The sequence below is a fragment of the Nelumbo nucifera genome, chromosome 3, assembly GCF_055504915.1.
Source record: "Nelumbo nucifera cultivar China Antique chromosome 3, China Antique-T2T, whole genome shotgun sequence".
Taxonomy (NCBI): Eukaryota; Viridiplantae; Streptophyta; class Magnoliopsida; order Proteales; family Nelumbonaceae; genus Nelumbo; species Nelumbo nucifera.
This window is the reverse complement of record NC_142651.1, coordinates 17,372,137-17,389,485: the sequence shown is the minus strand read 5'-3', so window position 1 is coordinate 17,389,485 and position 17,349 is coordinate 17,372,137. Positions and strand designations below refer to the sequence as shown.

Genomic DNA, 17,349 nt, shown 5'->3' with positions numbered 1-17,349 from the left:
CAATGGTGACGATATCAACAATAGTTGCAGTTCTCAAATTTGAGATCTGAGAACTGAGATCTGATTTCTCTCCAACATCTACAAAAGTGCAAATCTTGTTTTTTCCTCCTCTTCTTCTTCTTATCTCTTTGCTGGCTCTATTGTCTCTAGGATCTAGTGATCTCAGATCTGAGACCGGTCTTGTCTCGGTTCCTCTCCTCTCTTATCTCCTTTGCATCCTTTATTAAACTGCGAACCATTGTCCGGGTCAACGGTTCAATCGCCCGACAGCAATTCTCTGACAAAATCAATGGTTTTTGGCCCAAAAATGGATTAAGGGTGAAACAAAACTGATTGCCTGAACAATTTTCAGGTCAAACGGTCTCACGATCAGAATCAACAACAGTTCGAGAACAATGATATACAAAATACTGTCATTACACGGTTTTTATACAAATGGGAAAGTGACAAACAAAGCATAACTAACGAGGCAGAAGCCTGGCATCCGAGTCTAAAAAAGAGATATATGAAAGCCAAGGGGAAGGAATGAACCAGCTCTTCATTGTTATTTTTGCAAGCCAATAAGCAGCAACATTTCCTTCACGAAAAGTAATGATTGCATTACACTATGGGGGTGTTATGCAAAGGTAAGTCTAGTAAATTCGGCAAACTATATGGATCTCATAATAATAACCCTTTCTAAAAGCCCTACTGATCTTTGTATAGTGTCGATGCGATTGTTTTCTCTGATTGTGTCAGTAAGTCAGTTGACTGTGGTGGTAGCCCGTAGGCCGGAGCCCAGCGCGCTGGTATTAATTTACGCCGTATTAGAGAAATGACGTGTAGTTCAGTGGCTTTTGCACCTGCCGGAGCGCCACCGATGACCTACGGAAACTCAAGGGCTTTAAGGGTTTCGGCAGACGGGTTCCCATCGTTTCTTCCCAAAGAGGTCGAGAAGATCAAAGACCCATTTGCCCGGAAGCTCGCCAAAAGGATTGAGAGGGTGCCCGTACAGGTATGCTCTTCTTCTTCTTCTTCTTCTTCTTCTTCTTTATAATCGTCATCATCTGTTATTGCTTATAGTTTTGTTGTTTTTGTTCTTCTTCGATTAATGGAAACAGCGAGCGTTAATTTCTTCAATATTTTGCGGGTGGTTAAATGGTTGCTAGCTTCTTTCTTTGAAATGCCCTTTTCTTGATAGTTGTAACTGCAAATTCCTCATCTTTAAATCCAAATATTCCCTTTTTTCCAAGTCCGATTGACAGTTTTTCCGGTTAAGAAACCTAGTTTTCTGTGGTATTTCCGATCTTCAAGTGAAGGCGAATTCGTGGTCTCGTTTTCCCCGTAATAAAGAAGAGAGATGTTAACGTTACAAACTCCAGTGAAAGCGTCATTTGCAAAATTTTCTAGCATTACCGTGAGTGTGATTAGACCGGGAGAGCAGGGAAGAGTACCTGATGACGTCCAACATTATAGATTCCATAAGCTCCGCCGTGTTGGTGCGGAGAATTTCAATGCTATCGAGCTAGACGATGCAATGGGGCAGGCAAAGCGCTCTTGGGGAAGCTGGAGAGAGCAGGAAGGAGTGAATACGTCGGATGGGAGGGGCTTGGTCAGTTCGATGTACTCGTCCGATATGCTCTGAAGAAGAGATGGATGCATGAACTTAAAGTAATGGTCCAGGAGGGAAGAGTACAATGCACAGGTAAAGGAGAGATGGAGAGAGAAGAAAACAAGCGACTGAATTAGAGAATGATATTGCATTTTTCTGGGATTCTCTGTATTGGTTCTTGCCTGGTTGATGAAATTATGGACTGACGATGGATAAGAAATCTAATGGAGTTTCAGATTTTGAAGTTGAGCGAATTTGGTTGTATATATCACACATTAATGATTCAACCCAGTAGCGGCTAATAAGACTAAAAGAGGGGAAATGGTTGCTGCCGGAGAAAGTTCTCCCATAACCATCATCCATTAGATTTTTCTTTTTTTTTTTCGTTTTTTAGTATCCGGATCAAACCGGATGGATAAAAGTTAACGGTAAACGTCCGTTATGTTGAAATTAGTTTAAAAGAGTTGACGTACATACCTCTAATTGGAAGGTCTTGTAATACGGGTCTGTGACAAAGACCCTTTCACTTTTTCTGTTTTTGTGATAAATACCTCTTAAACTTTGGCCATTAGATAAAGACTCCTTTCGTTAATGTTTTCTAAATGTCTAAACTGCAACCGGATCACCTGCCAACGAAACACGTTGCAATCCTCAACCAACATGATCTTATAATGCACATCTCATATATAGCGGTCCCACCCAATTTGATAGTGAGATGTGCGGTGTTAGATCTAGTTAGTAAAGGGTTGGAACGTGTTTGATTGGTAGAAGATCTCAACTCGACTAAACTACTTTTTTTTTTTTTTTAATTTATGAAATCATTTTTAAGACTTTATACTGTTCATACTTGAGTTGAGTGTTTGCCTGAGACCGAACTGACGACGCTGGTTGACTCGGTTGCAGGGAATGGGGTTAGAATTTAGAAGAATAACAGAGGAAAGGAGGGAAGAAGAGAGTGGGAGGTATTTAAAAATGGGAGAAGAGAGAGGAAGGAGAATGAAAGAGAGAAGAGAGATAGAGAGGGAGCAGGTGATGTCGTCGCCGCCGCAACTACTAGCAGCGGCGGCGATCAAGCTTTCCGATGAAGGCCACCTGCGCCTCGATATCGTCGTGATTTCTACGTTCAAAAGGCATTAGTCCGGTTGATCTCGGCCTTAGAAATCTCTCGAAGATGGCCATAACGAGAAACATGGGAGTTAGGGAATAAGAATCCCAGTTGCAACAAATCCAAAAGAAACAGCATTAATATAGTTATCAAAATTTTCCAAGTGCTCCTCTCTCTGCACATTCAGTGGAGCTCCAGAAGGTTGCATACCCCAGCTATCTTCGTCCATTCTCCCCTATATTTTACAGAACTTTTCTCTCATCACGAATCAAACAAAACTGGAGAAGCTCGCAGCACACACAAAGGAAAGAACAAAAAAAAATCCAGTCATCCTTCTCCTCATGATACTGCGGTTTTGATCTGGTAGACGAAGAAGAAGGTCACGGCCTCTTCGACAGGACCAACCCTTTCAGGGTCTTTCACGCCCTTGCCGAAGCTTGCTTGTACTAACTACACAAGAACCTCTTCAGTGTTCATAGAAAAGCTGCGTGTGTGTGAGAGAGAGATGAAACCATCACAATTTTGGTTCACCTCAAATCCACCAACAACTGACAAACTATTAATTTGGTCGAATGGTGACTATTCGACCCAGGTGATTAACTATAAACCCATTTGACCCAGAATCTAAATCGGTTTTTTCAACAATGCACTCTATCATTTAAATGCCAGCAGTATGCTTTAATCGCCTTGCTTTTTGACAAGCATAAAAAAGAGAAGTATCTTACTTTCTTATTTTTTTTCATTGACAAGATGATCTTGGTTCTGTATCGTCTTTCCATTTCTTCGCTGTCCATTCCGCAGTAAGCCTAAGAAGGGGAGCCGCTATTTGTTATCTGACTAAATGGCAGAAGGGGTATTTGTCGCAACTTAAAAGTGTGAGGGTCTTTGTCACTGATCAATGCCAATAAATGCCTAACCGTTTTAGGAAGATCCAAAACAAATTTCATGAAACTTTGATACACACAAATGCAATTAATGGCTTTGCTGATGGGGCACCTATGTGGCACCTATGTGGCACCTCAAGTTTAAACTTTAGGGGTAAACTTGTTATGAGGCCTGCCATGTTTGAAGTGTCAGATCATGATGGTGGGGTTTTGGACACGGACTAGTGTCACCCCCAAAATAGAGATTGACAGTCTACCAAAATAGATATTGACAGTATAATTTATACTTTAGGGATAAGTAGATTGTATAAACTGTGCCCGTGAATTTGGCATCAATCCACGGGCAAGATTCAGTCCATCCCTAGAAATCTTAGCTTCACCCTGAACTATAAAAGCTCCGGAATAAGTGGACTGCAATCCACCTCAGAAATCTGAATTGCAGTCCCCTCTTAGTCTACTAGTAGTCCTCTCTGTAAACTGCATCCTGCCTGTGAATTTGATATCAATCCATCCACGGACAGGATTTATTTTTGGTAGACTGAAATAGGAACTAGTTCGCTTTGCTTCTTGCTGATTACTGATATACAAACAAGGTGGATAACATTGGGGCAAAATTGACTGACTTAAAATCTATTATGATGTCTAAATGAAAACACAAAATTTTTGATGTGTCTTTAATAGGATAGAGAGTTCAAATTGTCCTAACATTGTAAGCAAAATTTTAAGTGTATTTAAAAGTTATTTGACACTATTCATAAAAAAAAAAAAAAAATCATTTTACACCTTTCTACATCCACCATATAAGTAATTAATACAGAAGCAAAGTTTTAATGTTTACTGGAGAATGGCATGGCAAGTGCTTGGGACTTGGGAGCAAAACTGTAGTAAGAGAGAGGACCATGGCTGTGTCGGTAACTGTTTTCCGAGGCCGGATCTGCTCCTCACTCAGGGCGCCTCACTTGTGCCTCACATGCACATCGTACCATGCGTTGGGAACATCTCCCTACTTAGAAATTATTATTCACGGGAGATGTTCACAATGCACGGTGGATGTGCTTGTGAGGCACCTGTGTGAGGAGGACATCCCATTCCCTGTTTTCCTATGACTTAATCATGAAATTAATCCTATCCTATTTGTACAGTTTTGAGGAAGGATGATTAGGACATATCCAGGGGAGACCAGATCTGCTCCTCACACCGGGCGCCTCACACCGACCTCACTATCATGCATTGGGAACATCTCCCGTACTTATAAGTTATTATTTACGGGATGTTCCCAATGCACGGTGGATATGCCTGTGAGGCGCCCCTGTGTGAGGAGCAGATCCCGTTTCTATCCGGGGTATATCCCTTGTGAAAAGACAAAAGGTACCCCTATTAATGTGTAGAGGTGCATAGGGGCCTGTCCTTTCAAATCATCACATTCGGCCTATTCATTGAGATCTAGAAAAGTTGCTTGGCATAATATTGTAGCATAGATAATCAATTTTGAATTCAAAGTCAACTAACCCAACATAATTTTTTTATCAGCTCAACTAACTAACATCATCATGACTCTTTAATCTAAAAGTTCTTATTTGCTAAGGGTTTTAAAACTATAAAACCAAAGCCTCTTGTTAGAAAAACAAAAATGACATGACATATAACTTGATCCTAGTCATAATGATTTGAATTGAATGAGTTGTATAAATCATAAAGATTGAAGTGTTAGATTATAAGGTTTACATAGGAAACCTTTGATTCTTGATTCAAATTATAAATTGTACTATAATCATAAGCTTTTGACAACCAACCTTAAAATTTATGGATTGCTTGTTCTTGATATTTTTTGGGACTAACAGGGGGTTCTTGTGGAATTGTAGGTTAGCTTTTCAGAAAGCTGTATAATGAGTAGTTGCGTGAAGCCACTATTTCAGGGTGAGACAAATCCGGTGGTTCTACTCCATGGCTTTGACAGGTATGTATTATGAGTTTGTTGTGATTGGGCTGTATTAGTTGTGAAACCATTTCTTTATTAGCCTCTGCAGTTCATTCCATCTTATTTCAGTTCCTGTTTAGAATGGAGTAATACACATCCGTTGCTGGAGGAGGCTAGGTTGGAAACTTGGACTGTGGATATTCTTGGCTGGGGATTCAGTGATCTAGGTTTTGTCATATATAACTTTAGCTCCATTGAACTGCAATTAGTTACTTTTTATCTCTGTATCTTGAATCAAATATTGTGGTTTTCCATTGCTGGCATTAGAAAGGCTTCCGGCATGTACTGTGGCTACCAAACGTGAACACCTGTATCAGGTATGTTTGCTCCAATCTTCATGTACCTGCTAATTGAATTGCAATAAATGAAGACTTATTCCATCAATTTTTGCTTCGATATTAAGAGTACGATGAGTTGTTGGTTGATGATCAGAAGCTTTTGATACAGCAATGAAGAATATATTGGAATGCCTCATGATTTTTAATATGCTTATTAATCTCCAATTGATGGAATACCTCTTGGAAGCATCTGTAACTATTGATTCAACGGTGCAAGACATGCTCAAATCAATGCACAATCCATTGAATGGTCTGGATTCTGGAATGGTAGCTATAATGCTACATCCATTAATTGGTAGTAGAGAATTCACTCTTATGGGGCTACCATTTGCATTCTATTTTCTTTCCTTTCAAGTACTATTTTATTGGGATGATTACCATCACTCTTTGTTCCTTTCTGTCTTCTCTCACTCTCCTTTTTTCCATCTTTACAATAGCTTTGGAGATCCTACATCAAAAAGCCCATGATACTAGTTGGACCAAGTCTCGGTGCTGCTGTTACAATTGACTTCACTGTTAACCATCCGGATGCTGTAAGTTTTATTTATTTTTTATTTTTTACTTTTTGGCTTTCCCAGCAAACTCATTAGTATTCTCCTTGAATCCATTTTGTAGAATAAAATTACCATTTCCAGTATGTCTGCCCTTTCACTTGAAAACTTTTATTTCAAAAGAACCCATCATAGAGTAGATTGTTGTCAAATTGCGTATTCTGGCCTAGAATTTGTCAGTTGTCACATTGTTTTTCAAGAAAGATTCGTGCTTCATAACTTGGACAAGCTACAGAATATTTGAGCTCTAATGGTACTTGAGCCATTATCCCTAAATAGTGGTTAAGTCATATAATGCTACTGCACTTGGCAGAGTCAATGTAACATGATGAGTGTCCAAGAGTTTATTCAGTCGACTGAAGTGTACTGAATTGCAGAAGTTACATGGACTCATTCTGATCTTTGGCATTGCTGGGTTGGCACTGATACCAGTTCCTAAACCTTAGTTCAAAAACAATCATGCACTATTAAAGATAGAAGTGGTTGCAATAGTTTTTGTACTTATATTAGCAAATTTAATGCTTTATAATAAAGTGGTTTTGTACTGTGCAGGTTGAAAAGGTGGTATTGATTGGTGCAGGTGTCTATACAGAAGGCACAGGAAGGCTTGCAAAATTACCAAGAGCAACAGCCTATGCTGGGGTCAGTTCTGTTTTCAATAAGAGATGCAACTATTAGGTTGCTACTTCAGTTTTTAGATTTTAACGTTTTTTATTATTTTCCTCACTTATTAATTTTATGTATATATGTATGTAGGTTTTATGATTATGATAATAGTAATAAAAACTTGCTGGTCTCAAAGCTCTTAATTTTTTGCAAAGAAACAGCAATGAAAGTGGTCCACAAACTGGATAGCCAAAAGCAAGAATATAAGCACCAGCTTAGAGGGATTAATCTTTTTGTTCTTCCTGAGCCTTTGATCTACATTGTCCACCTTTTGTAGGACAACCAATGAGGTTTCCTTTTCTTGGAGATTTTTTTGGTAATCACCAAAGTTAAGATTTTTCCTTTGCATTCTTTTCTTCAGCAACGATTAGTTCTCTAGGGACCATTTTCCACCTTTCAGAATCATCATCCTAAGGTCTTTACAGTTCCTCAACGCACCTTCCATTTTAATTATTAAATTAAGTTTTTTTTGGTAAACCATCAATTTAAGAACTCAGACTAACAACTCTTTTTCTCTTGAAAAAAAGGATTTTATTTGTTCCACAAGATTCTCAACAAAGTCATATAGAAGGCGATTTAATTGTCATTTAGCTTATGCACAATAGCCAGCCATGGGCAAATTTTTTATGACTCCATTTGTTGTAATGGGTGAGAACAAATTTACATGATTTATAGTTTTGCTTAGTTACCATTTGACTGTTATTATTTTCCCAAAATAGTTGATTTTTGCAAGTTTTTTTCTTTTATTCTCCCTCCATACATGCATTGGAACAGAGTTTACCAGTGGAATGCATGAAGAATGTTGGCATCCACCATTTGTTGGATCTCCTTAGGAAATCTTCCCTAAAGTGCCATCCAATCATATAGTTGTCACATAAGATATGGTTTATTATAGTGGTGAAGAAAAACTATGAACAACATAGAGAATATGGCTTGCTGTTGTGAATGGGATAAAAGAAGTTAGCATATCAGTTTACACAATTCAATAATGAATGAAGTAGAAATGTTGGGATTTTGGGTTGGTTTCTTTGTTATGGAGATTTCTTACACGCGCACCATGTGGGGGCTACAAAACCTTCTAAAGCTCCCAATGAGGCAATTCTTTATTTGTTTAACTTATTTTACAGTGTTCCTTCCTTTTTGTTATTTAATGTCATTGAATGCTCTCAAAACCTAAAGTTTGTAGCACTGTGTTGAACTAGGTAGCTTTACTGAAGAGCATTCCATTGCGGCTGTATGCAAACCTTCTGGCCTACAAAAGAATTTCATATGGCACCATCTTAGACTGGACTAGTGTGAGTATATTTCTTACTGGGTAATTATTTCTCTACTTTGATATTACAAATATAAGTTGAATCTAATGGTATTTTTTCTCTCATTCCACTAGGTTGGCCGCTTACATTGCCTGTTGCCTTGGTGGGAAGATGCTACTGTTGATTTTATGCTTAGTGGGGGCTATAATGTTAGTTCCCATATCAAACAGGTAAACACAAAACAGAAGTTAATCCAGAGGCATAGTTAGATTGTAAAATTGTTCTACAATGTTATTGGAACAGAGGAATACTCCTAGATGGGAATAAGCATTCTTTCCTACTTGAGCGTCTGTCCCATAGGGCTGGCAGGTTCTTCACATTACCAAAGAAAGGTATCATACCTTAACACATGCAGGGAAGACAGCTGATGGCTCAAGACAAGCAAGGATGGAAGTGGACTTAGGTGGTGTTTGATAACATTGCCGTTTCTACCTGAATTTTTGGGGTTGATCAATACAAATTTTTGACAAATGTGTATTGTCACATCAAATAAGATAGTCACTTCATCTAGAAAAATGCATGCATGGGATTGATCTTTGGTGTTTATAGATGAATGCCAAATTTGACATTTCAGGTAGAAATAGCAATTTGTACTGAAAAAGTTTCTGGTAGTAAAAAAAACTTCTCACAGATTTGTATTGACCAACCTCAAACTTAGTAGGTAGAAATGACAATTGTACCAAACACAACCTTGGTCTCTTAGGTCCAGGCACCCCAGCCAAACCTGGTCCATGTGCAATTCACTAATCAGCCATTTGATCTTTCCCTCCTAAAAATGCTCCTGGACCGGAAAAGGTCCTCATTGAATCATACTTAGCTTCAAACTCTTTGGAGTTCAAAAAAACAAACAGTAAATTATCCAGCGAAAATAACCAGGTGGTTTTTGGGCCATAAGAGCTTGTTAGTGGGTTTTCTGGGTGTTAGCCATATGTAGCTCAAAGGGGAAATTGCATTCTTATGTCATGATTCCTTGGAGCTGAACTATGTTGGTGAAGATGGTTATGAAGTAAAGTTGACTATTTTTTCAATGTTTGTTTTGGTTGAATTTGTACTGCTTTCCTACAGGTAAAACAGAAGGCACTCATCATCTGGGGTGAGGATGACAAGATTTTCAGCAGAAAGCTTGCAGTGGTGAGTTCATTTCTTGAGTTTAAATTATAGGAAATGTTGCAGATAAAATGTCAGACTGCATGCTCATTCAATTCACAAATATGGGTTCCATTTTCTCATGAAAATGTTACAAAACATTTTTAGAAAAAGCCAGTTGATTCATGTTTCTTTTGAATATCAATCAATCAACAAATCAGACTAAATAGCATAAAAGGATGTCATCTAATCTATATAATGCAGAGACTACATTGTGAACTGCCAAATGCTATTATCCGTCAAATACCAGATTGTGGTCATCTTCCTCATGTGGACAGGCCGGAAACTGTTTCCAAGTTGATTGTAGATTTTATTCGAACTGGCCATTGATAAAGTTCTAGAGGTGTCCAATTCTTGATTTATTACCGTATGTAAGTTGTATTTTGAAATCATTGTCATTTCTCGTGCTAGTTTCTGGCTTAGTAATACTAGTGCTTGTTTCAGGGGGGCACTGCGTTTTGATGTACTTAAGTGGAAGTGGCAGCTACTTTACAGTGCTGGACTCTTTGAAGGTTTGGCGTGAAATTTGCAACCATTTCATGCCCAGAACTTGTTCTAGTGGGTTTAATTGCAGACAGAGTACCTCATTGCACATGTAATAAGTTTGAAAAGATTGACCAAAGTTGCTAAATGCTATACTTAGTAAGTAAACCCATGCAATGCTGAGGTTAAATAGAAATTTGGGTAGGCTTGGATTCAGGATAGGGATGATCATTTTCAACTGGGCTTTCATCAGGCCTGGCCCAACCTGCACATATCATATAAATATTATAACATACTTAAATATAATATTTTATATTATTTAATGTGTAAAACATATTTTATACACATTATTTGGCAATGTAATATAAAATATTATATATTTAATATAAAATGGCTTTTAAACATAAAAGTTATAGGCCTAAAATCAAACTCAGGCTGGTACCAAATGTCCAAAGCCCAGCCCAGCCCAACCAATGATCACCTCTAATTTAGAGTTGTAAGTCAGGTTGCCAAATTTGAAGAATTTAACTACATGAGGCATGTGTTAGGGTTTAGGCCCATTGAAACGTGTTTGTTTATTCCATGATAAAATAAAATATTCAAACATATTTACTCGTATTAGCAATTTATGGGTAAAGATGGAATTAGCATGGGTGTAATAGACACTTAGGCTATGTTTGGTTTGAAGGAAAAGGTAGGGAAAGGTGGGGAAACCTTAACAGACCTTATATAGGTTTCCTTGTCTTCCCCTTTCTTTTCCTACCTTTTCCTACCAAACACAACCTTATTGTCTTTTTCCACTTAAAAAGTAACCAAAGGGCTCTGTAAGTCCATTTTATCCCCAAAACTCTGGAAGTTTAAGGGCAGGTCAAAGTTGAGGAGAGATTTAAGTCTTTTTTAGAAAACCCAAGGGAGTTTCAAGGAATTTATCCTTAAATTAAAAATAATTAACCAGTAACCACATGTATGAGAAGTGAGAGGAGGATTTAGATGTGAGCTTTGTGGTGAGATGACCCCTCACCTTCCCTCTTTCTTTCTAATATAAATATGGATGGTTTGATGTTGCCTTGTAGGATGGCCTTAATGGTTTCTTTATTTTTGTTATATGATCAACTTTCATTAAAAAACAGCAAAACCAAAATGGGGTTCTGAAAATCCAGTACAAACAAGATCACAAGCAAATTTACTTACCAAACTAGACAAGCCGGTTAGGCCCAAACCCAAAATCATGATAACTATATCGTTTTTACATACTCATATTTGTGAGTGGCTTCTTTTAAAGTGTTTATTGGGTTTATTGCTTACTATATTTAAAAGCATCCAAAAATATCCAAATGGGTGGTTGATGAAAAAAAAAAGGTAAAAGACTTAAACCTCCCTCGATGTTTCTCACAAATACTTATACCTCCCCTCTTATTTTTAATAGAACTTAAACCTTCCTTGTCAATAAAATGTGCCGGTATATTATAGAATCAATTAATAGACTATTTTACCCTTAATTATTTTTAAAATTTTCAAAGATAACCGGTTAAACTGTAGCAATCTAAAGCAATAATATAGGGTTAACTAAGAAGAGTATTAGAGCTTGTCCCATGCAGAAATACAGAAATAATTACACAAAACAGAGAACTAAAACCTGAGCCTACGCCTATAAATGAACTACAAGGTCTCATGCAATAGAAAGACTAAGTTTCATGAAAAATAGAAGAAAACCATTTAGTTAAAACTAGAGTTTCGGCCACACGGTGAGAGTTTTTGCCATCTATAAAATGCTCATGAGCACAAACCAACTCTCCATCTTGCAATCTTTGTCTGAGGAAACATCCAAGAGCAAATTCCTACGGTGGTAATGACATTCAAACTACAATGTAAAATCTGATTTAGATTTAAGAGTTAAGACCACTTGCAGATATTCAATAAAACTCTCATTATCATGTAAAAACTCAGATAATTAAGCCATCTGAAAAGACATGACGGATTCAGAGTCTTGTTCCACAAAGGGAGAAAGTACTTAGTTATGCTAAAAGAAACCTTGATGCAATGGAGTTACAGAGCTACAAAGCTGTTGTAGATTTCTCCTCGTCATTGTTGATCATCAACCGATGTAATGATGCTGTTACTATCTTCTCCCTATTTACTTCTTTACCAACGATTAAAAGAGGGCTCAGGGTTGTTTAGGCGAGTAAAGATCTGTGAGCAGAGAAAGGTGGTTCATGCCTCCATGGGTTTGGATAATGGCTTCAATGTAATACTCGTTTTGGGTCGGAGTAGAACTAAAGATGAGCTTTATTTCGCAACATCCTGGAAGTAGATATTTGTGATCTTTAACGATGGATGTTCAAGCCACCTCATTTTACATTCGTTGCTTTTGGAGATTGTTATTATATATGGGCATTCAAAGTATCGATCGATACTTTGAACCATGCAGAAATATAGTTTTTTTTTTAATTTGGTTTTTGGGTAATTTATATCCATATTTTTCATTAAAAAATAGTGGGTCTCAAAAAACTTGTAAACAGGCGTATCGGGACCCAAAAGATACGATACCAAATACCCGATATGGAATATATCGTATCAATTTTTTGAACCTTTTTCAAGCCATGAATGAATGTTACATGTTTAATCATAGGCTTTAATCCATCTTGAAAAAAGAAAAGGGAGGTTTCACCGTTTCAGTTATTTGAAAAGCCCGTTGAGAAGTAATAAGCACTCCCAAACAACTTGATAATAATGCTAAAACTGGATCTACCTCGTCAAACTGTTGAGCCTAGCAAATAAGGAGGAACATTTGGCAAAAAGGAAATACAGATGTTGGGTCGATCTAAATCCAACTGAGCCCCAACCCAACCAACCTACCTGAACACTTAAGCCAAACTATAAAGTGGGCGAAACTGTGAGAGAAATCCACCTGACCTTCTCAAAGGACGTAGTTTTCCTTAACGAGTATGTTCAATGCAGAGCCACAAGGCCCACAACTCACAGGAATTCCGCTAAAATTGACATCCTGTTGATCTTTGCCAAGGATAGGCGGATGCATGGCCAGCATCCCAGCGCAAGAGCGGAAAACAAAGCCGAACAGGTTTCCACAAAATCACGAATATCCATGGGTGGAAATTTTCCTTGCCATTTAGAGCAGAACCTAAATAATCCCTTCAAATGTCCCAAATGACAGTCAATTTGGACACAAAGGTTTTCACCAAACATAGCTTATAGGATATAGTGTGGGGCCCATTTAAGAAAGCCAGAAAAGCCACAAGCCACTCCGCTTCAATCCTTTCAAATAGGCAAACATGTATGGCTTTTGTAGACAGCTGAAGGTTTTGCCTTCATGATTAGCATTTTGTGTCTAAACATTCCCCCTTTGCTGCACAGTCATAATTAGAATTGGGAACATTCTTGATTCCGATTTCAGACCCCTATTCCCACAAATGAAACAGACCCTAAATTCTAATATTTGCCTCAACCAACGAGTCTAAATGTTGAGGGAAAAGAACCAGTAACTAAACTTAGAAGTGTAAATTGGGCAGTACCGCCCAATTTGGACGGTATGATTGCATAGGTCAATGGGCTATGTTGGGTTTGGAGTTTCAGGTCAGCAAGGCCCATATATATTTTTATATAATATATATTATATAAATTCTAATTATATAATCATATATAATATATATAATATATTAATAAAATAAACATTTTTTAATTTTATTTAGTTATTGTATAATTGTATACATCAAAATTTATAAAAAATTAAAAATTTAAGTTTTTTTTCAATTCTTTAAATAAATAACTTTGGCCCATTTACAGCCTGGCCTGGCCCAAGGCCCGGCCCATGGACCAACCAGGCCTGGCACAGCACAGGCTTGGGCCAACTCCCCAAAAGAGGGAGGGACAGCCCGTACTTAAAACGGGTCGCACATGGACCATGTCGTGCCGGTCCATAAAAAATTAATTTCTATCAAACCAAACAACGCATTAGTGACTAATTCAACTAGACGTTCCATTGGGTGAATATTTTAATAGTCAAGGTGGAAAGACCGCCATTCCACGTGATTATGGTAAAAAATCAATAATGTCCAATTACATCGGCAAATATGATATACACTCCCAAACCGTAAATAATGCTCCTCCTTTTTATGGTGGATGAAGATCCATGTCAGGCATACGTAACGTTCATAAAACACTAGGGGGTGTTTGTCCACCATGTAAAAAGGGCGACTGATTTGGGCACTTTTGATTTTGAATCAGAGACCAAAAGGACAAAAAGGACCATTTACTTGTCCAAATCACCCTACGGAAAAAATGAAAGGTCCAGAAGAGGCCGAGTCGGTGAGCTGGGGGGGGGGGGGGGGCCCTGTCGTCCTGACTCCTGCGCCCCAATGGTACCAAAATTCCTCATTAAATTAATAATAAAATAAAATACTGCTGCTCAGTCTCTAGACATGTACAAAAAGGAGAGGAGAGAACAAAAATCTAAAAAGCAGTGGAAGAGAGTAGTGAATTAGGTCCCTATCTCACCAGCAGCTACATAACCACTCAAAAGGAATACAAAACCCATCCATCCAGGCTTTACCTGTTTTCCACTAATGGGAAAAAACAACAAAACATAGTGGGAAATTGTACACTATAGATGATTCCCCCCCCCCCCCCCCCCCCCATCCCCTACAAACCACATTGCCTGCCTATCAGCAAATGGTGGCAAAATCTTGTCCACACATCAACCTTCATCATCTCCCTCAATTCCAAACCCTACCCACATCCACCATTACACATTACCACTACCACCACCAGTCCAGCACCACCTCAGCCACCTTCCTTCCTTTGCTTTGCTGCCTCAAGCCCACAAGAAAAGCAAGCCTGAAAACCAAACGGCTAAAAGAAGGGAGAAGTTCTTGATGAGTGCAACAGCACCACTGGTGTCTGTGTTGATGCCAGAGGGGCCTAGACCTGAGCCAATCCCTCCTATTACTCCAGTTGTGGGTGTTAGAGTTGATGAAGGCGTTGTTGTTGTTGATGGAGTTGTAGTTGTTGTAGTTGAGGAGGGCGTTGTGCCTGTTGGAGTTGTAATAGTTCCTGCAGAGCTGGTGGTGAAAAGAAGATGCTGGTAAGTGTAATATTTCCCTCCATAAAGAGAATCAAAATCCTAAAAAGCAAGTTGAACTTCTGTATGAAAGACAAAACGACCGCAGCACCAGACTGAAAGACAAGGAAACATCAACATTGTGACAACCGTAAACCAGTAGAAAATTTTAATAAGATGCAGTCCTAGATCTAGTCTCCCCTTCAAGGCAGTTCTTTGTTTTTGTACATTACCCACTTCAAATCTAACATTGCGATTTGTGAAATGCCAACGCCACCACAAATCTAAGCTAAAAATGCCAGGTTTGGGAGCATATTAGAAGGAAAAATGGATGGTGCAAGACAAGAGACACCAATTTCCATCAAGCTAAAGCAGTCTGGTACCGTGCAATGTTCAAGACAGAATATTATCCAGGAGCTAGAGAAATAATGGCAGGAGATTTTCTTGTAGGCAGATCAGAGGAAAAGTAAAGCATCAGATTCTACTACTAAGATGCACAGTTGCACACTTTGCAGAAAGATAGATGAAGACACAGAACCTCACAAAAGTTTGTGCTTTACATCCGATCAAAAGGACCACACAAACAGATTCCTTTTTATTTTGCAGGAAGATATGAAAGGAATCAAAGAAAGTCCCACGAAAATGACAACAAATTATTGCAGGTAAGAAAACAGTGCAACATCAGGTGCATTCTCAACCCACAGAGAAAATAGAAGAAGAAAAACAAAAGAAATTAGAAAGAAATTGAGATAGTAGTATACCTTGGGTTTGGAGGATAAATACAACCATTAGCAGTGCCTGAAGTTACCAAAGAAAAAAAAAACACAGTCAATACACTGTAATTTTTTTTCCTTTTCATTGCTTTTTAAACTGTCAAATAAACTAGCGGGCTTACTTGGATCGGTTGTAGTAACCATGGATGTGCCTGAAAAATCACATGTTCCTTGTCCTTGATTTTTCCTCTGGAAGTAGCTGTTCACAGCATAAGAACAATGGGCCTTTACAGTGTTGGGTTGGTAGCAAGCCCCATTTTGAAGGATAGGCGTGCAGTCAGCTCCAGCTCCACAAGCGTAATCTAATGTCTTCTGAAGGGCAGAGTCACTCACATCACTCCTACAGATACACCAATTTGCAGCTGACGCCAGAAAGAAAGAGATAGTTTTAGCCGAATTTAGAAGAATTAGTACTACAGAGAAAAAATAAATTTGAGAACAGAAGAAAAAACAAAGAACAGCTAAAACCCAGAGGCATGGTAAGAAAGCAGCAGCAACGAAAACAAGAAAAATAATGATAATGGAGAAAAAATGGAAAGAATAATCCATGTCCAGAAACATGGAGAAAGATCTAGCATCCACACACTAATAATGAAAAAAAAAAAAGATGAAGAACAAGCTTGAAGAAAATCTGGTTCCTGACATTACACTGGGAAAAAAAGAGACAAAAGGAAAAAGAAAAAAAATGTATAACATTAGCATACCGAGTTGCCGACTAAAGAACGTTTGCACCTTAAACTCAAAGAAAATAGGCTAAAAAGAGAAAAAGAAAGAACGTTTAATCCAAGGACTCACCAGAGTGACCAGTCATGGCCAAGATAAGCGCTAGAAAAACTAAGAGAGCCATGATTGCAGCAAGAGTGGGGGGACAAGAAAGCCCAGAAAGGAGATATTAATGGTGATTGAACAAAGTTGGTTGAAACTCAGAAATCTAGATGGGTGTAGAAAGAAAGAGAGGAAGGAAAACCTTCTCAGGAGGGTGAGAGAGAGCAAATGAATGAATGAAAGATGGGGCAACTGGGCGAGTGGGGGAGTGAAGGGGTGATTTTTTAGGGTAGTACTGAGTAGACGGTGTGCATTGTCTTCTTACAAAGAGCTTTTGTTAATTTATTTTTTATTGGGACTGGGGAGAGTGGTCTGGAAGAGAGTTCACATAAACACCCCAGATGCACATCTCAACGTTTTTTCAAAACATCTTCTGTATTTGTCACAGGGAGATGTTCCTAATACACGATTGAGATGTACTGTAGGATATTTTTGGAACTGGGCGGCAGATTTGAACTCGTCTGGGGAGGAGAGCAACGCCCAACTTTTGGTCCAAACGGTCGTAAACTCAACTTCAGACTTGAGGATCAAAATTTAACCCAACCTGGTTGACAGATATTTGGGCTGGGCTGGGCCCCAATGGTCTGTTCTCTTTTTTTTTCAGCCCCTCTTGATGTGTTGT

At 38.5% G+C, this 17,349-nt stretch overlaps 2 protein-coding genes across 9 annotated transcripts; one reads left to right on the top strand and one right to left on the bottom strand.

The window, feature by feature from the left end:
• The first annotated feature begins 467 nt into the window (after positions 1-467).
• Positions 468-10,274, top strand: LOC104599022 (alpha/beta-Hydrolases superfamily protein). Of its 8 annotated transcripts, none has more exons than XM_088902185.1 (12): positions 468-626; positions 739-994; positions 5,443-5,537; positions 5,628-5,725; positions 5,826-5,875; positions 6,334-6,429; positions 7,000-7,089; positions 8,316-8,408; positions 8,501-8,596; positions 9,492-9,557; positions 9,777-9,939; positions 10,017-10,274. In XM_088902185.1, the coding sequence occupies exons 2-11, from the start codon at positions 815-817 to the stop codon at positions 9,900-9,902; spliced, it is 990 nt and encodes a 329-aa protein (XP_088758311.1). In that variant the 5' UTR covers positions 468-626; positions 739-814; the 3' UTR covers positions 9,903-9,939; positions 10,017-10,274. The 8 variants fall into 8 exon arrangements, with proteins under 8 accessions (XP_088758311.1, XP_010259714.1, XP_010259718.1 ...); XM_010261412.3 differs by having other exon boundaries at positions 472-626; positions 706-994; positions 9,851-9,939; XM_010261416.3 differs by having other exon boundaries at positions 472-626; positions 706-994; positions 9,851-9,943.
• Positions 10,275-14,429: 4,155 nt separating this feature from the next.
• Positions 14,430-16,982, bottom strand: LOC104599015 (Carbohydrate-binding X8 domain superfamily protein). Its single transcript, XM_010261379.3, has 4 exons — positions 16,698-16,982; positions 16,025-16,264; positions 15,891-15,927; positions 14,430-15,130 (listed from the first exon to the last, which is right to left on the bottom strand). Exons 1-4 carry the CDS (start codon positions 16,747-16,749, stop codon positions 14,884-14,886), a joined length of 576 nt encoding a protein of 191 aa, XP_010259681.1. The 5' UTR covers positions 16,750-16,982; the 3' UTR covers positions 14,430-14,883.
• Between the last annotated feature and the right edge of the window lie 367 nt (positions 16,983-17,349).